We start from the raw sequence: 24,679 nt of genomic DNA, 5'->3' as shown, positions 1-24,679 counted from the left end.
GAGCCCCAAAGGAGCTAATTAGGCAGTTCATGTGCTCATATGCTTCTTATGGGCCGCTGAGTCTCATCAATAGAACTCTGGGATAGGGTAACTTTAACTTGGGTCTGTGCACTGCAATGTGGATGCCAGAGACCTAGGTTCAAACACGGGTCAGAAAGTCCTTAACCTAGGGTTAAAATGCAGTGTAGACACTAAAGTCCAGGGTTTCCTGACATAGGTCAGTTGATTCAAGTCTCACTAACCCTAGGCATACATTGCGGTGTAGGCATACCCAGTGCTACAACAGGGCTCAGATCCCTCAATATAAACAATATCTCTTGTCTCAGGAAAGATGTCAGGTTCTTCACCTAGAAGAAAAATCCCTTTGCCTAAACACTAGGTTGCTGGTTTATTAATAAAGAATTACTGCATTTGTGTGAGCAAGTCAGTTTTTCTTTTGGAATCATGAAAATCTTCCTCTAGGCTAGAGGTGGGAAAACTATGGCCCCTGGGCCATATCCGGCCTGTGGCACCGTCCTGCCTGGCCTTTAAGCTCGTGGCCAGGGAGGCTAGCCCCCGGCTCCTCCCCTGCAACAATGCTGCAGCAGGGCTGCAGGCTCCTGCTGCTCTGAGCTGCATGGTAAGGGGACGGGGTTGGATAAGGGGCAGGAGGTCCTGGGGGGCAGTTGGATGGGGCGGAGGTTCGGGGGGGCAGGGATGTTCAGGGGACAGGGAGCAGGGTGGGTTGGATGGGTCAGAGGTTCTGAGGGGGGCAGTCTGAGGGGGGGAAGTGGGAGGGGGTGGATAGGGGGCGGGGGCCAGGCTGTTTGGGGAGGCACAGCCTTCCGTATCCGGCCCTCCATTCAGTTTCACACCCCAATGTGGCCCTCAGGCCAGAAAATTTGCCCACCCCTGCTTTTGTGTAAGTGAAAACAGTTTCATGCTTGTATACAGTTTGAAGTGGTGTCTGAGCTCTTCCTTTTTAGTAGTAGTCTCTTATCTATGATGGATTCAGTATTATTTTGTTCTCTGTGGGTAAAGCTTATTTAGCAACCAGACTACCTGCCTTGTCCTTGTTCAGTCTTTTCTTATTGCTCACCAAAAAAGGTTCTTTAAGGGTCTGATGAATGAGTATACTATGGGTTTATAGACCTGTGAGATTGCGGCTTATATCTTGTCCTCACAAACTCATAGATGCTGTTTTTGAATCCCCTGGTGCCTGTTCCTTCTAGTATATATTGTTAAAGAGTTCTTTCTTTGTGGCTTTTCCATAAGCCAGGAGAGTTTCAGCTGCAGGCTTTGATGGCAGATATTTCAAATGTTAATTTTTCATAAGGATAAGATAGTGTTAAGAGCTCATCCAAAATGTTTTACTTAGGCAGTCTGAGATGTTTCATTTTAATTAGTCAATTTCTTTGCTACCATTTTTTCTGAAAGCCTCATGATCTGCAAGGTGAAGCTTTGTTACACTCCTTGCGTGTTTAAAAGGGTTATTTATTTTAGCTAGTTCTAAACCCTTTATACATTGGACAAGGTTATTTGTGACTCTTGCTTAAGACTAAAGACCAAGCAATGTGAGTCCAGAAGCCATCAACATGGATTAAATTTTGTATTTTGTTATGCTGTGACCTAGCTGGAACTACTCTTTCAAAAATACCAGATGTCCAATATTCAAAAGGGGAAATAGTTTCTACAATATTTTTTGCCAGTGCAGATTTCCTATCTCTGATACCTGAAGTTCAATGAATATGAATATTGCAAAGTAGTGTTCTCTCAGTGCTGAGCCAGAGTGAATGTTCATTTCAGCAAAACAGTGCTTCAGTTTCTTTGTAATTAGTGATAGTACTACTACCTGTTCATCATCTTAAGGACTGTCATTTCAAATTAATCTTTTACGCTGGGTTATCTACAGAGGCAACACCTTTTAGAAGAAGGAAAGGTTGCCAGGAACTGGTGTTCTTTCAGTGTATTGCCTCTACGGATCAAAATTTGAAGTTTCATCCTCCTGTGTGCTTCAGAAATTTAAAAGGATGTGTCCAGAGATAGAGAGAAATGTAAGGATATGGGGCACAGAGGCTTATAGCTTCATGGATGCAGAATGCCACATCCGAAGGACATGCTCATAGAAACTGATGAGTAACTCCCTTGGAAAAGGTTCTATCTCTTGCATGGCAAAGCTCCTGATACTTAGTGTAGATCTGCAGTGGCAATATATTCAGAGAACAAACAACTGATAAGTAACCTTTCTCTTAACTAACACACACACACACACACACACATATAAAATGTAAGCATTCATATCATGCACACCGTAATATTCTTATAAATAATATTGTAACCATACTAGGCTTGTGGTATAGTTTTCTCTTTTTATTGGAAAGTTTTATTAGATAAAATTGGAAGAAATGTGGAGGTACGTCTGTCCCTATTTAGTCTTTGATTTTTATTATACTGCCTGTGTAACTAAGTATGATACTTCAGGTCTCATGTGTGTTTCTTCATCTAAACTGTTGTCATTCTGGCATGTTTCGTATTTCCTTCTTAATACATGGATATTACAGTATTTCCTTCTACACGATAGACATACAAGAACTCTTTGTACTTCTGCCTGTACTTTATACAGTTCCTGACGAGAGAAAGTAAATAAATTACCTCAACCCTTAATCAGCTCACTGATGACCCAATATTTAGCTGTAATATTTCAGCTGTAATATTGCTGCTGTTGAAGCTCAGTCTGTCTCTGGGGGCATTTTTGTAGTGCAGTGCTGTAGGCAATTCTTAGGGTGTGGAGCCAAACAGCGTTTGGTTTACCTTTACCGTGGTTTCATTTCCACTTTCATTTCCTATGGGATTTTTATTTCCTTTGGAGGGTTAACCTTTCCTTCAACTACCTGAATATTTAAATTGCCTATCTGTTGTGTGGACAGTGTGTGGAATACAATAAACTGTTTTTCATAGTTCTTATCCTCTCTAATATGTACTGTGTGATATGTGTATGCTAAATAGCAACATAATTGCTGTATAACACTTGTGATTTCTTCAGATTGAAGTACTTTAAAAGACATCTCTTTTTGACATTTTGTTAGTTTGTTTTGTGTTTTATACTACTTTTATTTCATGCATTACTAGTAGGAATGTGTTAGAACCATTCTCGCCTTTGGGGAATGTAACTAAGAACTGTTAGCTACGTGCAGTTGAAAAGAAGTTTAATGAATTGTAAAGCTGTGCTGTCCACATTTTCTTTGTAACAAATGCATTATCTGTGAGGAAGTGGTTGGAATAATTCTAAATGAATAGGCCTCTAAAACTGCTAGAAACCTCCATTTTTAACATTAACAACTGTCTTTTAGAAAAATAAAATTTGATCACTAGAAAGATTAAGAATAATCTTTCTTATTAAAACATCTGGATATTTTTGGCCTGGCCCTACAGTGATAACATATTCTGCAGTAGAAATAAAATATGCATTCCATATATGAGAAATGACATCCTTAGATTTATAAGATGATTTTCTTTCTTTCATACTGCACATTGTACATTGTGTGTATTTTTTGTCTGTTAAAAGGGATTTGAATCTTAGCTTTGTGGTATGAAGTATGATGGTACATACATATAATGTTGCTGCCATTTCTAGAGTCCTGCTTCTATCATTTTCTTAAGAGCAACTTTAGGTCACTACTTTTAGCATAACTAAGGTAGCAAATTATATTAACATCTTTTGTTTCCTTTATTTTGAAGTATGTCCTATTGTAAATAGCTTACATATTTTACAAGTTCCTTCTTCAGAATATTTTATCTGCTATTTCCTTAGTGGTAGTCCAGCAATAATCAATATCTTTTTGCATCAGTCATTATTTTCACAGGTTAGCACAGATGTAATCCATTTTGTGTTTTTTCTTTTTTTGATTGTATAATCAGTTAGTACTTCTGTTGTCCCCTTCACCCCCAACTCCTTCTGTTTATACTCTGCTTAGAATAACAGGTAAACATTTAACTGAATTCCCTGTAGGATTTCTTTGGAGCATCTGCCTGATTATTATTCTGCATTATTATTATTTATTATTTGTATTATTGTAGTCCCTAGGAGACCTGCTTATGAACCAGAACCCCATTGTGCCAGGCGCTGTACAAACAGAACAAAAACAGTCCCTGCCCAGAGAATTTACAATCTAAGTATTGGTCAGCATGTTGGTGAAGATAATTCACGATATGGAACAGAAGTTTGTCTGAAGTCTTGAGAAATAGAATATGTGTAATCATTTATTATTTAAAGCGTAGCGATTCATTGCATAATTGTTAAACAGATATTTACCATATATTTGATTTGGTCAGAAGTGGCATAAACCCGCAAAGAATTTGATCATTTCAGTATGTACATTTATGAATATGTCTATACTAGCGTCTTGTCATGTAAACAAAGATGTTTAGCATTAGGGTATTAACATTTAATTTATTTTAATATACTTACAAACAAAAAACAGTTAAGGTTGCTTAAATGTAACTCCCTCCCACCGCAAATTCTTAAAAGCAGTGAAATAAGTTGAGAACCTTCTTTACTGTATACCCATATATCACATTAGCCATTCTCACTGACGGACTATGGGCATGTCTTCACTTCAGAATTAACTTAAGTTGTAACTCAAGTGTTGCCCTAACGCAACTCCCATTCATACATAAAAACCCTTAGTTTGAGTATAGTGGTGCTTTTAATTCAAGTTGGTTGGCATGAGAGGTGGCATAGGCTAATGCAGAAGTAAAAGTGACTTATCAGCCGCTAACACAGCCATTCTGCAGTGTGGATGGAGGCTATTGCCACTTGAGTATTGCTAGTCTTCCCACCATTCATCTTGTGTGTTCATAAAGGACAGACAATTGCTCTCATAATGTGTTGCAAACAAAATTCGTAGTGAGGGTCAGCTTATTGCTGTGCTAAGAATCATAGCATTTGCCCCCTGAATTCTGAGTGCCACACATGAGTGAGAGCAGTGCTAGTGTGGATGCAGCAGCTGACGTGTTGTTTCATAATGTGGCTGCTCTCATTCAAGCTAGTCTAATTCAAGAGGAATAACTTGAGTGTAGATAACTTGTGTTTACTCTGCAGTGAAGACATAACCTGTACCTTTACAAGGATCTCTTCTAGCTCCACATTGTAGTGTTTCTAGTGCAGGCGTACCCTGAATTCCCCTAATTTGCATTCTAATGTAGAACCTTAACTTCTGACCTCTGTAACACTAACATATATTTACTGTAGAAGTGTGTATTTGTCAAGTGTAAGATATTGTTTTTTCATGTGGAAAGTGGAAGGTAGGAAGTAATGTTCTGTTACTATGCAAGCTAGAGAAATTTGGTTTGTGTATATATTGTTTGTTTCTTTGTTGAAAGAGCTGGAAAGGAATTCCTTGGGAGGCAGTGTGTGCCAGCAAGAATGGCCATGTGAAGTGCGGGCTTAAGGTATGGTAACAAGGTTCTCTCTTTTTTTTTTTTTATTATTAGTTTTATGGTTTTGTGAGGGTTGGTTTGCAGAAGGAAATATACAGTGTACTTTCTTAAAAGGTGGTATACACCTGCTCTTTACCACCACTATTTTGGGTTTGTGCCTATAAAGCAGAAAGGAACTCTTGGAATTTATAATAAAAATGTCTATGGTTGCTTATTATATTGCAAGCTTCGCATACTGTCATGGAGGAGGAGAGAGAGAAACTTTTTCCTAATGTGACACATGTAATGTTGAATTAATTTCCAAAGGAATGTCTGCTTCTCATTTTTAAGATGGTACTGTATTTAATGCATACTAGTCATATGAAAATGATTATGGAAATGAGGGTATGTGATCTGCGCTTCACTGCCACTTTGATGCATAGTACAGCTTCTGTTAAAGACCGCGTTATTCAACACCTCTGCTAATACAGATATTAACATTTTCTTTTAAGGGCAGTGATCTATTCTATCTTAATATATTTCTGTATGGGATTTTTTTTTAAATATGGAGGCTTGACTGTCTCCAGAGTTAAAGTTGCATTTAAGTTCCACTGTCAGTTTATTTTGACACCTTCCCTCCAATTTTTGATCTGCGTAAGTGATTTGTTTGAAAATATATATGGGATGTAAAGGATAATATTTGGTGGTTGAGGTGGGCTAGAGGGTGCCCAGAGCAGTAGGCAAGTGTGCATGGGTGGTCAGGTAGCTGGCAGGTCATTCCCTATCAAAGGCAGTCCAGGGCGGTGGTTGAGTTCTTGCAGGGAACAGTAACCAGAAGATCCAGTCCAAGGGGCCGGGTAAGTTGATTGGGGAGACAAGTTTGGGTAAGGCAGCAGGGCAGGGTCAGGGGAAGCGGCAAGGCAGTCTGGAGAGCGGCTAGCAGGCACTTGTCTGTTGCTTAGCTTCCTTTTCCTGTTGTGGTCTTTATATAACCAGGCTCTCAATGAGAGTGCTGACTGGAGAGCGGCTAGCAGGCACTTGTCTGTTGCTTAGCTTCCTTTTCCTGTTGTGGTCTTTATATAACCAGGCTCTCAATGAGAGTGCTGACTGTCCGTCCAATCAGGGGCCTAGGGCATAGCTTTTGTGGGCCTGTAGGACTTTAACACTAAGGCTGTTAATCAGGCACTCTGGTTCAGTGTATCGTTGTGGCACAGTGGTTAAAGATGCTGCCTAAGGACCTTGTGGTCCTGGCAGATAGCCTGGAAGAATTTTTTGCAGAAAACTTCCTAATTCTATGATATGTAGCTTTCCCATGCTATTAAAAAACAAAAATCCCAACGCCCACTTTGGAAAAAAAAATGTCCTCATGTCTTCCCCGAACAGAGTAGTTGAAAAACTCTGCTGCTGCCTGCCTTTCTCCTTGTAGGATGCAGAAAATTTATACCAAAACGTGCCCCTTATGTACAGTTCCCCTCATTCCACCGATTCCTATAACCTGTCGAATTGTGGCATGCCAATTAATTGGAGAAGAATGGTGATGACTCATTGAGTTACTTCTCTCACAGTGAGTTTAGAATGACCTGTGCTATTGATCTGGACCTTACTGTAATCATAGCAATTAGTTAGATCCAGGGATCTCAAACTTCATTGCATCGCGACCCCCTTCCGACAACAAAGTTACTACATGACTCCGGGTGGGGGCGGAGCCTGAGCCCCACTGCCCCTGGTAGGGGACGAGCTCAGGCTTCAGCCGGGGTCGCAGCAAGTTTATTGCTGGCCCTGGCAACCACATTAAAATGGGGTCGAGACCAGTGTTCCCTCTAATTTTTCCCACCCATGTGTGGAATGAATTTTGTTACATGCACCAATATGGAGGCTATGTGTGACACATCACCTTCATGTCGGTGCATGTAACAAAATTCATGTGGTGGGGATGGGACTGAGGGGTTTGGAGTGTTGGAGGGGCAGAGGGTTGGGGTGCAGGAGTCTGAGGACTTCAGCTGGGTGTGTGGTCTCTGGCATGGGGCTGGGAATGAGGGGTTTGGGGTGCAAGAGGGTGCTCCGGGGCTGTTGTGGGGAGAGAGGACTCCCCCCAACTCTCTCTCGCTGCAGCAGCACCTGGGCTGGGGGGAAGGGGTGCTTCTCCCTGCCACAGTAGTTCCAGGGCTGGGACTGCAGGATAGGCTCCCCTTCCTTGGCCCCCAGAAGTCCAGTCAGGGTTGGGTTCAGGGAGGGGTGCCCCGCGAGAGATCTGGAGCAGATATCCGGGTTTGGGCCAGGGCTGGCTGGCTGACTGTGGCTGGGTCTGGCCTGTGTCGTGCTGGTGCGGCTGGGTCTGGGCCGCATTGCCCCACCCCAGCCACAGCTGGGTCCAGGCCGGGCCTGCCCGCACTAGCTGAAAGGTCTGGACCCGGCATAGTTGGTGCTAGGGGACTTCCCTGGCTGCGACAGGTTGGGGGCTGGGCTAGGTTAGGGCCGGGAAAGGGTCATCCCTTCCCTGGCCTCGGCAGGTCCCCGGGCGTGTTCCCTGAGTTCGCATGCAGCATTAAATAGGTGGCTGTGCAGCTTACAGGGAACTTAGGTCGAGACCCACTGTGGGATCCTGACCCACAGTTTGAGAACCACTGAGTTAGGAACAACAATAATTTATAACTTGGCTTGATTGCAACTTCATAGAATCATAGAATATCAGGGTTGGAAGGGACCTCAGGAGGTCATCTTTGGAACCCCCTTTCAGGTAGTTGAAAGCAGCTAACAAATGCCCTCTCATTCTTCTCTTCCACAGAGTAAACAATCCCAGTTCCCTCAGCCTCTCCTCATAAGTCATGTGTTCCAGTCCCCTAATCATTTTTGTTGCCCTCCACTGGATGTTTTCCAATTTTTCCACATCCTTCTTGTAGTGTGGGGCCCAAAACTGGACATCGTACTCCAGATGAGTCCTCACCAATGTCGAATAGAGGGGAACGATCACGTCCCTCGATCTGCTGGCAATGCCCCTACTTATACAGCCCAAAATGCCATTGGTCTTCTTGGCAACAACAGCACACTGTTGACTCATATCCAGCTTCTTGTCCACTGTAACCCCTAGGTCCTTTTCTGCAGAACTGCTGCCTAGCCTGTAGCAGTGCATGGGATTCTTCCGTCCTAAGTGCAGGACTTCTGCAGTTGTCCTTGTTGAACCTCATCAGATTTATTTTGACCCAATCCTCTAATTTGTCTAGGTCCCTCTGTATCCTATCCTTATCCTCCAGTGTATCTACCTCTCCTCCCAGTTTTGTGTCATCTGCAAACATGCTGAGGGTGCAATCCACGCCACCCTCCAGATCATTAATGAAGATATTGAACAAAACCGGCCCAAAGACCGACCCTTGGGGCACTCCTCTTGATACCGGCTGCCAGCTGGACATGGAGCCATTGATCACTACCCGTTGAGCCCAACAATCTAGCCAACATTCTATCCACCTTATAGTCCATTCATCCAGCCCATACTTCTTTAACTTGCTGGCAAGAATACTGTGGGAGACGGTGTCAAAAGCTTTGCTAAAGTCAATGAATAACACGTCCACTGCTTTCCCCTCATCCACAGAGCCAGTTATCTCATCATAGAAGGCAATTAGATTAGTCAGGCATGACTTGCCCTTGGTGAATCCATGCTGACTGTTCCTGATCACTTTCCTATCATCTTAGTGCTTCAGAATTGATTCCTTGAGGACCTGCTCCATGATTTTTCCAGGGACTGAGGTGAGGCTGACTGGCCTGAAGTTCCCTGGATCCTCCTCCTTCTCTTTTTAAAAGATGGGCACTACATTAGCCTTTTTCCAGTTGTCTGGGACCTCCCCCGATTACCATGAGTTCTCAAAGATAATGGCCAATGGCTCACATTCGCTAACTCCTTTAGCACTCTTGGATGCAGCGCATCTGGCCCGTGGACTTGTGCTCATCCAGCTTTTCTAAATAGTCCTGAACCACTTCTTTCTCCACAGAGGGCTGGGCTCCTCCTCCCCATGCTGTGCTGCCCCGTGCAATAGTCTGGGAGCTGACCTTGTTCGTGAAAACAGAGGCAAAAAAAGCATTGAGTACATTTAGCTTTTTCCACATCCTCTGTCACTAGGTTGCCTCCCTCATTCAGTAAGAGGTCCACATTTTCCTTGACTTTTTTCTTGTTGCTAACATATCTGAAGAAACCCTTCTTGTTACTTTTAACATCTTTTGCTAGCTGCCACTCCAAGTTGATTTGGCCTTCCTAATTTCACTCCTGCATGCCTGAGCAATATTTTTATACTCCCCCTGGTCATTTGTCCAATCTTCCACTTCTTGTAAGCTTCTTTTTTGTGTTTAAGATCAGCAAGGATTACACTGTTAAGGCAAGCTTGCCATATCGCCTGCCATATTTACTATTCTTTGTACATATCCAGATAGTTTGTCCCTGTAACCTCAATAAGGATTCTTTAAAATACAGCCGGCTCTCCTGGACTCCTTTCCCCCTCATGTTGTTATCCCAGGGGATCCTGCCCAGTTCCCTGAGGGAGTCAAAGTCTGCTTTTGTGAAGTCCAGGGTCCGCATTCTGCTGCTCTCCTTCCTTGCTTGTTTCAGGATCCTAAACTCGACCATCTCATGGTCACTGCCTCCCAGGTTCCCTTAATAGCTTCAAATATAAGTTTTAACTATATGGACAGTTTGAATGGTGGTTAAACTATTCGTTAGCTAGGGAGAAACAAGAGATAACACTAATGGAAAAATTTCTTAAAGGACCCATTTAAAATTAATTTTAACTTATCAACTAGTAATTGTGAATTCCCAGAAAATTCATTATGTTCAGAGTGATTGTGCTGTAAGTGTGGGACGGATATAAAAAATAATTCATACATAACGAGGAGTATGTCCTCACAGAAGGGTAAGCTTGGGCTTATAGCCAGGTGTTGCCCCAGTCCTCCCTCACTCCACATACAAAAACCTCTAACCTGGGTTTGAAGGTGCTTTAAACTAGGATTAGCACAACTAAGGGTATAGGCATGAGCTAATGTTTTGATTCAGCACAGGCTGGCAACCCACCTACTTTACAGTGAGAAGATAGGCCAATCAAGCCTAGGTGCTGTTAGTTCTCCAGTTCTAACCCAGAATTCCACCTGGGCGGTACTTTCTTGTTTAACATCTCCCTTCTTCTGCTCAGCAGTTTAACCCCATGGTTGCCTGTTCCATTTCTGCTTCACTTTCACAACATTTTAACAAAGATGCCACCTAAGAAATCTTCTTCCCATGCTACCAGCATGTTAGATTCTGACACCAGCCTTCTGGTAAAGTGTGATATTAGCAAGACCCATAATTTTGGGAAATGGATCCAAAATGACATTTTTCTGTTTAGTGGACAGGAAAGAAATGGAGAGGAAGATAAGTCAGTTGGAAGCTCTATGAATCACTTTGTGGTTTGCAAACTGAATTCCTAAATGACATTCTCATTAAAAGTTATTGCTGCCAAATGCTGTTTGCTTTCGCCTACATGAATCTCTGCATTTCTAATAAATAGCTCCACTTGGAAATTATTTACATAAAATATTGTTCACATCAGTGCCACAGACTTCAGCTCCATACTACGTGGGAGAGAGAGAGAGAGAGAAAGAACAACAAATAAAATCATAGAACAGCCCAGTTTAATGCATCGCTGAGAACTGTGGGATATCTCACCAGTAATCCATCCCAGCACATGGGCTTGTACAGCAGCACTGTGGATGCAAAGGGGGCTGGCAGAAGTAGTACTTTGTAGTTGGGATGCTCCACTCATGCTAAGGCTATGTGTACACATAAAGTGCTACAGCGGCAGCTGTGCCACTGTAGTGCTTCAGTGAAGACACTACCTATGCTGACAGGAGAGTTTCTCCCTTAGGTGTAGGTACTGCACCTCCTGGAGAGGCAGTAGATAGGTTGAGGGAAGAATTCTCCCATCAACCTAGCACTGTCTACATAGATGTTAAGTCTGCTAAGTTCAGGGTTGTGAATTTTTGACACCCCTTAGCAATGTAGTCATAGGGACCTAATTTCCTAGTGTAAGACCAGTCTTAAGCTAGAGAAAATGTACCCAAAGAGGTTTAATCTCTATTGTAAGGAAAAATACTCAATTTGGTCTTAACCATGGAATCATGACCAGTTCCTAAATAATTTTAGAATTTCTAGATGTAAATTTATTGAACTAAAAACATCTGTTTTGTCCTTCAGGACTTCCAAATAAAGTGAATAATTCTTATTTCAGTAAATTATTCAGCTGAGCATCTAGTGGGTTAACGATATATGAAGGATATATTAAAAGTTCAAAAATCTACAGGACCAAAACTCCTGCCAAAAGATTTTTTCTATCAAACTGTGTAAAATAAGTATTATGTTAAACCCACATTGCATGGACATGTAATGAAAGGAAAGTGCTTATCAATGGACATATACCAAGCAGATAATATGCAAATACTTGATCCCTTTTTCCCTACTTTGATCTTTTCCCCATATCTTTGAATAAGGGATTAAATGAAATTATAACTGTTACTGTGGAAATAAAAAGAAAATATAACTATTTATTGAGATGCTTTGCCTTAAAATAATATAATAAAATGCAAAACAGTGGTAGTCACTTACTGATTTAATTACCAATAGATGCAAGAGATAGTATTTACTTAAAAAAAAAAAAAAAGTAAAATCCCAAGGAATACACAGTTGTGTAGATTCCAAACAAGTAATACAGGACACATTTCAATAATATAAGAAATGGTTTAATTTCATTAACTGTGGTCTAATATGTTGTGCCTCCCACTCTTGGTAAACCACAGTGGCATTTACTGGCTATTGCTTCAAAGCACTACTGTTTTTCATCCATTTTCATTGGCCAAATGTGACATAAGAGCATTAACTAAAGTCTGGAAAACAGTTCTCATGGATTTTGCTTTAATGATAAATCTAACATATACTACACTTGCTGATATAATCAAAGTGAATGGAATTTCCAAAATCTTGACTTAATGTCTTTTAAGTATGAAGCAATAATGTTTTTATGAAGTAGCTTTTAAATGGCATTTGTTGAAGTGGAGAGCAGATGGATTAGAAAGGTCTGTTTTTAACTGCAATCAGCAATGATCATAGTATCATATTACAATCACCCTGTAAAATAGACTGTATTTAAAAAAATATGCATGGTGATGTGTGTTGCCCTTGCGGATCTGGAGCGGGTTAGAGTTTGATAATGTTGCTTCAGCTGTTTTGGCTAACAATGCAGTTTTCAATCTGAGAATTCCTCTGTCAATTAGGTTTTTATCAAGTTTTCTGTTCTGTTTTACATACACTTACGAGGTTTGAGCTGAATATAGAAAGATGATGTTTTTCTTTCTTTCTCTCTCTCTCCCTCCATCCCCAAGTACTTTTCATGTGTTATACAGGTGTTCAGTTGTAATGTTTGCCAGGCTGCTACTTAGTAAGAATTAAGGCTACACCCAGAGCATGTTATCCAGTTCTTTCCCTTCCCCCACACATGAGAAAGTTGTAAACTCATATTCAATCTCACCATCTCTGCTACTGCTGTGCTTGCAGACAGTCTAAAACAGAATATTCCTCTAGGTCTCCTAGCACATTTTTGTGTTGTCAGTTTGCTCAGATTATAAATTCTTTTTGGGCCAGCATAATATTTTCTTCTGTGTCTTGTACAATGCTAAACACAAAAATGAATAATAATTAGGGCTGTCAAGCAATTAAAAATTAATCGTGATTAATTAAGCGATTAAAAAATTAACAATGATTAATTGCGCTGTTAAACAATAATAGAATACCATTTAAATATTTTTGGATGTTTTCTACATTTTCAAATATATTAATTTCAATTACAACACAGAATATAAAGTGTACAGTGCTCATTTTATATTTATTTTTTATTACAAATAGTTGCACTGTAAAAAACAAAAGAAATAGTATTTTTCAATTCACCTTATACAAGTACTGTAGTTCCATCTCTTTATCATGAAAGTTGAACTTACAAATGTAGAATTATGTACAAAAACCGTCTGCATTCAAAAATAAAACAGTGTAAAACTTTAGAGCCTACAAATCCAATCAGTCCTACTTCTTGTTCAGCCAGTTGCTCAAACAAGTTTGTTTACATTTGCAGAAGATAATGCTGCCTGCTTCTTGTTTACAATGCCACCTGAAAGCGAGAACAGGCATTCACATGGCACTGTTGTAGCCAGCGTTGCAAGTTATTTGCATGCCAGATGTGCTAAAGATTCATATGTCCCTTGAGCTTCAACCACCATTCCAGAGCACGTGTGTCCATGCTGATGATGGGTTCTACTTGATAACAATCCAAAGCAGTGCGGATCGATGCATGTTCATTTTCATCATCTGAGTCAGATGCCACCAGCAGAAGGTTGCTTTTCTTTTTTTGGTGGTTTTGGGTTCTGTAGTTTCCTCATCAGAGTGTTGCTCTTTTAAGACTTCTGAAAGCCTGCTGAACACCTCATCCCTCTCAGATTTTGGAAGGCACTTCAGAATCTTAAATCTTGGGTCGAGTGCTTTAGTTATCTTTAGAAATTTCACGTTGGTATCTTCTGTGCATTTTATCAAATTTTCAGTGAGTTTGTTCATAAAATGAGCAACATGTGCTGTGTCATCATCCAAGACTGTTACAACATGAAATATATGGCAGAATGCGGGTAAAACAGCAGGGGACATACAGTTCTTGCCCCAGGAGTTCAGTCACAAATTTAATAAACGCATTATTTTTTTAACGTGTGTCATCAGCATGAAAACATATCCTCTGGAAAGATAGCTGAAGCATGAAGAGGCATATGCGCATCTGGCACATAAATATCTTGCTATGCCAACTACAACAGTGCCATGCAAATGCCTGTTCTCACTTTCAGGTGACATTTTAATTAAGACGTGGGCAGCATTATCTCCCATAAATGTAAACAAACTTGTTTCTCTTAGAGATTGACTGAACCAGAAGTAGGACTGGGTGGACATGTAGGCTCTAAAATTTTATATTGTTTTTGAGAGCAGTTATGTAAGAAAAAAAATATACGATTGTAAGTTTCACGTTCATGATAGAGATTGCATTACAGTACTTGTAAGAGGTAATTTGAAAAATACTGTTTATTTTGTTTATCATTTTATGTGCAAGTATTTGTAATAAAAATAAAGTGAGTACTGTACACTTTGTATTCTGTGTTGTAATTGAAATTGAAATATTTGCAAATGTAGAAAAACATAGAAAAATATTTAATAAATTTCAATTGGTATTCTATTGTTTAAAAATGCGATCAATTGTGATTAATTTTTTAAATTGCCATTTCTTTTTTTGAGTTAATCGTTTGAGTTAACTGTGATTAATCGATAGCCCTAATAATAATAATAGTAATAATAATAATAATAATAATAGTTAGTTTGTACTTTAAAGCTCAAAAGTTACTTTGAAGACTTTTTAACTCCATCCTCCCTTATCTACCACTTCCATTCCCTCCTTTCCAGCAAAGGTATAAGGTTCCTCTTCCCAGTTACTTACCAGTTCTCTTTGCATCAATGGGGAATTTGCCTGCAGACCCTTTTTGTCTGTTTCAAGTTTGAATTTCAGTGATCCTTTCAGGTTTCCAATATTAGTCATCAAGTTGCATATCTATCACTACATTTTTGAGCTGGTGTATATGAAAATTATTGAAGTGTTTTTTATTTAAGATTTAGTACTAAGGCCTGAGCATTTGGCATCAGTGATGAGTCAGCCCACTGGCAACAAGAACTGGCTTCCATTGAGCAGTGATTGTATTAGATTGTTCTTCCCAAATGGGATTTACTTTCCAGACAAACCTGCTAGCATTTATTGATTCAGTTATCAAATTCCTCCTGGTTTTTGCCCTTCTGAAAAATCCTCCTTATGGTTTCAGTGCATTGAAAGACCATAATATAGCAGGTTTCAGAGTAGCAGCCATGTTAGTCTGTATTCACAAAAAGAAAAGGAGTACTTGTGGCACCTTAGAGACTAACAATGCTCAAATAAATTTGTTAGTCTCTAAGGTGCCACAAGTACCCCTTTTCTTTTTGCATAATATAGCAGTGTACTGAGTTGGTGAGATGTCCAATGGGAGCTCACAGAAATAGTAGTTGAGCTTCTTTTTAGATTTAACATCTTTATTATTAGGGAGAAAAAGTAAATGGAACATTAATTCACAAATGACACTTAGATTGTGTCTACACTGCAATTAAACACTCGTGGCTTTCTGATTCAGGCTTGTGGGGCTCGAACAACAGGGCTGTTGAATTGCTGTGTAGACATTCAGACTTGGGCTGGAGCATGCGCTATGGGCTCCCGCAAGGAAAAAAAGTCCCTGAGCCCAGGCTCTAGCCCAAGCCCGGATGTCTACACTGCAATTAAACAGCCTCGTGACACGAGCCTCATGATCCCGAGTCAGCTGACTCAGGCCAGCCACAGGTGTTTAATTGCAGTGTAGACGTACCCTAAACAGGAACATTAACACCCAGGAGGAGAGCAAATTTAGGACTCAAGAAGTTACAAATATGAACAGAAAAAAGTTTTGTCTTGGATAGTGCATGCTATTTTTTGTGGGGTATAGTAATCTAACACAGGATTATTCAGTAGGACAATTAGACCATTGGAAAGCAGTAGTGCAAAAACAATACAAAAACTAATAGAGACAATAGAGGACAACAGATTAGATACAAGCTTGCAGTATAATATGATAGCAGTAAAAATGGTACAATTTTGGATTGTATATTCAGTCATCACTACATATATAAAATATATGGTAATTGTTTTCTATATGGCTCTCACAAGTCTTGTAACTGGGTTCTCTTCTCACTATTGGGGCATCTTTGTGGCTGCATCTGGGGAATGGCTCTACATGGTCTGATGCTCCTTTCCATCTCTCATTTGCACTGTGGCTCCTCTCATGCTCTGGGAGTTGCAGTGCTTACCCTTTGTGATTCAGGGTACTTCCTTTTCATGGCTTGGCCCTCTGGCCAGGTCACTAAGTGGTTTTCCCCCTTCCTGATTATAAAAGTCTTACTGGTTGACTGACCATGTATCATTCCCAGCAGTCCTCCAATCCAAGGCAGTGCCCCTTCCCCAATGGCTGGTAGATGAACCTGGGCCCACCCTCTTCTCTGGTTATAGCTCAGGGACCTTCTAATCAGCAGACAAGGTTTGCTCCATCCCAAATCTTGCTGCCATTTCCCTGAGCCGTTTCTATTGTGTGTCTCTCAGGATTCTACTCCAGCAGCGTTCTGAATAAATCCTTCCTTCAGAGAATGAATCTCAGGGGTTCTCTTTCACTGGGTTTCCTCCTTTCACTCTCTAATGCCCAGCTAGTGACTACAGGGTTCCACACTGCCACCCCTTTCTGCTGCCAGCTTTCTTCCTTATACCAGCCCCTCCTGTGCCTGCTCAGCTGAGCTCCATCTTGAGTTAGGGATTGCATGTCAAACCTAACTCTCCCTTAGGTGAGGCTTATCAGGTTACTTAACCCCCTCTGAGCCACATTAACTCTTTCCATACTAGTGTGGGATTAACACCCCATCACAAGACAATACCTAGAATGCTGTGTTCTGTTTGGGAATGGAGCACCTATGTACTAGAAAGATGTTTCAAACCTGGAAGACAGTCAATAAAATGAAGCAACAGTGACTAACAGAGATGGGGCCAATGAAAACTGTGGAGCAAGGGCTTGAAGCGGTGGTGGTGGGAGGAAATAGTGGTATTCTCCTAAACTGTTCCATTTACAGTAGATACTACAGATGTTTCAAAATATAATTAGTTCTGCTGGGCTCTGCAAGCAGGATAGATTTGATTTAAATCACTTTGATTTAAATCAGGAAGACTTGATTTAATCATGGATTTCTACATAAAAGTGCTTTCTTGTTAGTTGTTATAACCTTAATACATAGTCTTCACAAGTCAGAGGTAGATGTAGGTTTCATTTTTAGAAGGTACACACTATACATTTTAAAGTGATTTATTTTGAAAACTTTTCAGATTAGTTTTACAGCTATATCAGAAAATGAATGATTGATTGGTTATTTCGTTTGCCAAAGGCAATTGAAGCAGATATTTATGAAGTCATTGGGAGGTGAACTATCTCCAATTCAACAGGTTAATCATTAATAGTTGGAGGATTTTCTTGCCATGCTGTATTAGAAGGAGAACATCACCACACAGACATTTAAATTGTTTTATTTAACTAAAACAACATTATGTATTCTGGATTTTTTTCTTCAACAGCAAACATATGCTTGTTTTGTTAAAATATTATATGAATTTTTTAATTTAGTTAAAGATTCAAGTTTTTAAAAATCAGGTTTATTTTTGTTAAAATTGTTTTTAACTAAAATAGTTAAATGAAATATTAAAAAAAAAACCCACAAAAATTAAATCAACTATGCAGCCAGGTTAACACGAGAAACTTTAAAATACTGGCTTCTGCAGCTCACTCAGTCGTCTTCACCTTCATTTTCCTGTTTGTTCATAATCTAGAAAAGAAAAACAAACTTTCCTGCATTTTCAGGTCCCGAACGATTTTTCAATTTGGAATGAATTAGTCCAAAGGAAGAAAATAATATTTCTAAAGAGGCAGAAGAAGCTACTGCTGTTAAAAGTGAGATTATCACTTCAACAGTCTCTGAATGCAAGTGCTTAAGTGACTCCATTAGTTCACTGGTGTGACTTTCTTTAAAACATCATCGGCAAACATATAATTTTTGAATGGTTCATCCTTAGCTCTGAAGTTCATTATAATTGTCATTATGGAGGGATGATTACTGGCATAATGATAGACATAATGATTATGTCTATGTCATAGCCAACTCCTCTTCTTCATCAGTTAAAGTTTGACCCTGGTACCGAGTATTGAGAATATTTGCAAGAAAATGAGCTGGAGATAGTGCTTGTCCCATTCATTTTTTAATGCTTGTAATTTAACTCTGTCATTGCATAGTTCTCTTTTTAAGATCAAAATAAAACAATATTTTATTGTCATCAATAAAACAGCAATTTCCCTGCATTTTGTTCAAGATCTTTGTTCAAGCCTACAGAAATAGGCTTCAGGGTACTCACCATGTGTTCAACATTTCTCTTAAGCCCAATGTTGAGAACTTTGGCTGTGAAAGTGCCATCTATTTTTTCACGATTTTGTTCACAAACTGTCATCAGAGTAGGCCAGTTCTTGATATAGTGCTCAAAACAGTCCACTACCGAGTTCCATCACACGTCTTGGGGGAGAGTTAGCGTGGTTCCTCCCACTTTTTTCAGAGCAATTGCGGTAAAATGTCTAGACATTTGAAATCTTTTTCACCGTTTGTTATACTGCTGCTTTTTGTAAGTATTCTGCTGTGTGTGAATTTTCTGATGTATCAACTGTTTCTGTAAGGAAGACATTCCCTTCTTCTGTTGTCACACAAGCACATACAACAGGATCATTGTAGACATTGCTCCACCCATCAAGACTCAGGATAACAATTTCACCCTCTAAACCTTTTGCACAGTGCTCAATTTCTCTTTCATACACTTTATCCAGCAGTTTGCCTGCAACATCTGCTCTGTTGGGTGGACTGTATCCTGGTCTTAATGACTGAACCATGTTAATGAAGTGTGGGTTCTCAATCATACAGAAAGGAGAGTTTGTTGCATAAACAAACCGGGCAATTTTTTCATCAATTACCTCTTTTTGTAATCTGCTGGTTCTTATCACAAACTTATCTATGGTTGTTTCTGGATGATGGAGATTTTTTTTCTTTTTGCTACAGGTGATATACTGTGGCTATGTAACATACATGATGTGACTGAAACACTATCATTGGCAGATAACTCTGAAACTATAGAAAATGATGGTGATCTTAAAGGTGGATAGTCTTCAGAATCCTGTATGTTGAAGATGGATTCTCCTAAACAAAATAAGTCAATGCAGTTATTTAATTATTATTACCAGACTGCTCATTGAGTATTACTCATTGCATTCACTGACACTCAGTGCTACTTTAAAGGTGAAATTGTAAAAGGAAGATCTGCCTATTTCAACTATTTATTTTTCATCATAATTGCATCTAAAATGATAGTACCATGGAGTAACAACTATATTTTTTGCTCAAACATGAGGATTCAAGAATAGTCCAGAAGGAAGACAGGCAGTCCTTAAGAAAGGAATATGATGAAATGAACATGTCTGAACATGCAGGATCTTCAGATTGGTAAACTTAGGTTGGTAACCCTAAATTTACCAATCTGAAGATCCTGCATGTTCAGACATGTTCCTTTCATCATCTTCAATGCAGTTTCCTCCTGAGAAAGAATACTTCTCATAATGTTTCATTCGGGCAACAAGGCCTTGTTGGGTCTCTCCTAGCTCTACTCGCTTGTTAGAAACAAAGTGAGGTGACACTCACAATAGACTGCGCAGATCTTTATAATGTGGTCATGTCTCTCCTTTCTTAACTATTTTGAATGGTATTGAAATAGCTAACCTTTCATAAAGATTGGATCTGAATAACCCTGGACTTTGTGGAAGATCAGATCTAAACTTGATGGCATGGGTCCATCACTCTCATTAAAAGATGGATAGGGATTGATTTATATAGAGAGATGTAAAGAGGTAAATATATATTAGGGCTAACATTTTCAAACTTGGGTATCTAAAGTAAGGCAACTAAATAAGTAGTCTGATTTTTTTTTAAAGGTGCTGAGATCCTCTGAACTCTCATTGACTTCTCTAGGAGCTACAGTGTCTTAGCACCTCTGGAAATCTTTCACAAGTAGCTTTCTGACAAAGATGGAATTGTACTCTTTACCTTTGGGGATAATTTGTATCATTTTCTTAAAACAGGAGCCTTAGAAGGACAATCTCGTCTATAGGTTTCTCTGTGTACAAATTAGAATATCTATGTAATACTGGAAGAACTATAGTGGCTCCATAGTTAAGGTGTGTGGAGATTTATTTATGTAGTACTTTTCAAAGCACTTTCAAAACATAAATTCTCCCCTGTGTGATAGCCTCCATTTTTCCTTTGGGGAAACAGGGACAGAGAGAGATTGTGACTTGACTTCAATCACACAGCAAATCAGTTCCAAACCCAAGATTAGAACCCAAGTCTCTTGGCATTTAGGCCTATGCCTAGTCTGCTACACTACTGTGCCTCCTAGGAAAAAGTCATTTAACTGTCTTTTTTTACCAAAATATCCCTACAACTGGACACGCCAGATTGTCTGAGGCCACAGACTCAGGTGAGAAAGAATAGGTCACTCATTTAGGAACCTCTGAAGTTCTTCAATGTTTTCTCTTATCTGGACTATACAATTTGGTTCCTCTGAAAGTGTTGCTACCTCACTTGTTCTCCCACATTCCCAGGTTGTTGTTATACTAAACACCTGTATTGAAATTTGGGGGACACAGCTGCTAATAGTTCGAAAATTAACAATTTATCTCTACTCTTTTATGCTACATAGGCAATTTTTTGATCTGTGATAGTATTTACCTTGTCACCTGGTGGCTTACTATCTTCAGTAGCATTTTGCGAAAGACTTTTTCAGAGGCCTTTTGAAAGTTCAAATACATTTTATTAACTCTGATTAAAGAATTTCTAGTAGATTAGAATAGCACAATTTTCTTTTATGGAAGCCATGTTGTTTTGGCCTTATGGTATCATGGACATTTTAATGTGTTGCAGTCCTATTTAGTATTATGATTTCAACTAATTTGTCTGGCCCTGAAGTAGTGTTTACTTATCTGTAATTCCTATGAAAATCAAAGTGATATTTTAAAAACATAGAACATTTTAATGAAAGAATGCATATTTTTGGTAGCAGCTCAATTACATCATTCTTAAATTCCTTCAGAACTGCTGGATGTTTACAATCTAATCCTGTGATTTTGCCCTTTAAATTATCCATTTGTTCCAATATCCTCTCTTTTGATGCCTCTGTTTTTTGGAATATCTCACCTTAATTTATCTGAAAAGAGTGGGGGCAGGCTTGATGTTACAGGGATGAAGATTGATCCAAAGCATCAGTCAGCTTCTCTGCAATGTCCTTATCCCCCTTAATTGCTCACTGGTTATAGATCACACCCATAGATTGTCTTCTAGATTTCCTGCTTGAAATATAGCGTTAATAATAGGGTTGTCGATTAATTGCAGTTAACTCATGCGATTAACTCAAATATTAACTGCAATTAAAAAAATTAATCGCGATTAATTGCACTGTTAAACAATAGAATACCAATTGAAATTTATTAAATATTTTTGGATGTTTTTGTACATTTTCAAATATATTGATTTCTATTACAACACAGAATACAAAGTGTACAATGCTCAATTTATATTATTTTTATTACAAATATTTGCACTTTAAAAATGATAAACAAAAGAAATAGCATTTTTCAAATCACCTCATACAAGTACTGTAGTGCAGTCTTGATCATGAAAGTGTAACTTACAAATGTAGATTTTTTTGTTACATAACTACACTCAAAAACAAAACAATGTAAAACTTTAGCGCCTTCAAGTCCACTCAGTCCTACTTCTTGTTCAGCCAATCACTAAGACTAACAAGTTTGTTTACGTTTATAGGAGATACTGCTGCCTGCTTCTTATTTACAGTGTCACCTGAAAGTGAGAACAGGCATTCGCATGGCACTTTTATAGCCGACGTTGAAAGGTATTTACATGCCAGATATGCTAAACATTCGTATGCCCCTTCATGCTTCAGTCACCATTCCAGAGGACATGCTTTCATGCTGCTGATGTTCGTTAAAAAAAATAGTGCATTAATTAAATTTGTGACTGAACTCCTTGGAGGAAAATTATATGTTCCCTGTCTGTTTTCCGCGCATTCTGCCATATAGTTCATGTTATAGCAGTCTTGGATGATGACCCAGCACATGTTGTTCATTTTAAGAACACTTCCACTGCAGATCTGACAAAATGCAAAGAAGGTACCAATGTGATATTTCTAAAGATAGCTACAGCACTTGAGCCAAGGCCTTCCAAAATCTGAGAGGGGTGAGGTGTGGAGCATGCTTTCAGAAGTCTGAAAAGAGCAACACTCTAATGCGGAAACTACAGAAGGGAAACCACCAAAAAAAAAAATCAACCTTCTGCTGGTGGCATCTGAGCCAGATGATAAAAATGAACGTGCATCGGTCCGCTCTGCTTTGGATTGTTATCGAGCAGAACCAATCTTCAGCATGGATGCATAGTCTCTGGAATGGTGATTGAAGCATGAAGGGACATCTGGTATGTAAATATCTTTTCACGCTAGTTACAACAGTGCCATGCAAATGCCTGTTCTCACTTCCAGGTGACATTGTAAACAAGAAGCGGGCACTATTATCTCCTGCAGATGTAACCAAACTTGTTTGTCTGAGCAATTGGCAGAAGTAGTACTGAGTGGATTTGTAGGCAATAAAGTTTTACATTGTTTTATTTTTGAATGTAGGGGGTTTTTTACATAATTCAACATTTGTAATTTCAACTTTCATGATAAAGAGCTTGCACCACAGTACTTGTATTAGGTGAATTGAAATATACTATTTCTTTTGTTTTTTACAGTGCAAATATTTGTATTAAAATAAATAGAAAGTGAGCACTGTACACTTTATATTCTGTTGTAATTGAAATCAATATATTTGAAAATGTAGAAAACAGCTAAAAATATTTAATTTGAAATATTTATTCTATTATTGTTTAACAATGCGATTAATCACGATTACATTTTTTAATCGCTTGACAGCCCTAGTTTTAAACATGCCACATATTAAATGGATTAAAAATTGGTTAAGTGATAGGTCTCAAAATAAATGATAAATGGGGTATTGTAATCAAGTGGGTATGTTTCTAGAGGGATTCCGCAGTGTTCTGTTTCTGGAGTACTCTGCTTAAAATTTTTATCAACGACCTGGAAGAAAACATAAAATCATCACTGGTAAAGTTTACAGGCAATACAAAGATTGGGGGAGTGGTAAGAAATGAAGAGGTCAGGTTGCTGATACAGAAGAATCTTGATTGCTTAGTAAGATGGGTGCAAACACACAATATGTGTTTTAATATAGCTAAATATAAATGTGTTCTTCTAGGAACAAAGATGGTAGGCCATACATAGAAGATGGAGGACTCTATCCTGGGATTCAGTGACTCTAAAAAGGATTTGGGGATAATGGTGGATAATCAGCTGACCATGAGCTCTTAGTATGGCACTGTGGGTGAAAGAGTTAATGTATTCCTTGCAGGCATAAATGGGAATCTTGAGTAAGAGTAGAGAGGTTATATTACCTATATATTTGGCGTTTGAATACTTTGTCCAGTTCTGGTCTTTGCGAGTTCAAGAAGGATGTTGATAAATTGGAGAGAGTTCAGAGAAGAACCGTGATAATGATTGGAGTTCAATGTCTTATGGTGATAAGAGCTCAATCTATTTATTTTAATAAAGAGAAAGTTAAGGGATGATTTGATCATAGTGTCTAAGTATCTACATGGGGAACAAATATTTTATAATGGGCTCTTCAGTCCAGCAGACAAAGATATAACACCATCCAGTAGCAGAAAGCTGAAGCTAGTCCAGTGGTTCCCAAACTTGTTCCGCTGCTAGTGCAGGGAAAGCCCCTGGTAGGCCAGGCTGGTTTGTTTACCTGCCATATCCGCAGGTTCGGCCGATCGCGGCTCCCAGTGGCTGTGGTTCGCTGTTCTAGGCCAATGGGAGCTGCCAGTCATGAAATGGCTTTCTCAGCTGGAGGACCTGGCAGAGTTTTGAAATGGGGTCTATGTTACGTTGTCTATGTATGCTGTCAAAAACTGGTCTCTTCTGGAAGAAAATGTGGGAGTCCACTCCTCCAAACATGTGCATAACTGGCCTAATGACTGTCTCATGGTAAAAGTCTTATGTGCTGAATTTCCCCGCCCCTTCCCCCCAAATTGGCAGACATTGTTACTAAAATTAGTGACAGGTTTCAGAGTAGCAGCCGTGTTAGTCTGTATTCGCAAAAAGAAAAGGAGTACTTGTGGCACCTTAGAGACTAACAAATTTATTAGAGCATAAGCTTTCGTGAGCTACAGCTCACTTCATCGGATTCAGTGAATGCATCCGATGAAGTAAGCTGTAGCTCACGAAAGTTTATGCTCAAATTTGTTAGTCTCTAAGGTGCCACAAGTACTCCTTTTCTTTTTACTAAAATTAGTGTAACTATGCTGCCTTTAGAAAATTCTGCTTACTGGTAAGGTATTTTATTTTTGTGCGAATTCCCTGCTATTTCAACGTAAGCACCA

The 24,679-nt window shown here is 39.3% G+C and overlaps 1 protein-coding gene across 18 annotated transcripts in view; it reads left to right on the top strand.

Annotated features, from left to right (window-relative positions):
* VPS13B (vacuolar protein sorting 13 homolog B) overlaps positions 1 to 24,679 on the top strand; it is a 921,736-nt gene that overhangs the window by 284,248 nt on the left and 612,809 nt on the right. The window contains exon 18 of one of the 18 annotated variants that reach the window (XM_043507544.1): positions 5,362 to 6,338. The exons of the other annotated variants lie outside the window; for them this stretch is intronic. Coding sequence (XP_043363479.1) covers positions 5,362 to 5,429 — 68 coding nt within the window. The 3' untranslated portion in view covers positions 5,430 to 6,338. Of the gene's footprint in view, positions 1 to 5,361; positions 6,339 to 24,679 lie in introns of those variants that run through there. 18 annotated transcript variants of the gene reach the window in all.

Source organism: Dermochelys coriacea, chromosome 2 (assembly GCF_009764565.3).
Source record: "Dermochelys coriacea isolate rDerCor1 chromosome 2, rDerCor1.pri.v4, whole genome shotgun sequence".
NCBI classification, from domain to species: domain Eukaryota; kingdom Metazoa; phylum Chordata; order Testudines; family Dermochelyidae; genus Dermochelys; species Dermochelys coriacea.
This window is presented reverse-complemented; position numbering and strand designations above follow the sequence as displayed.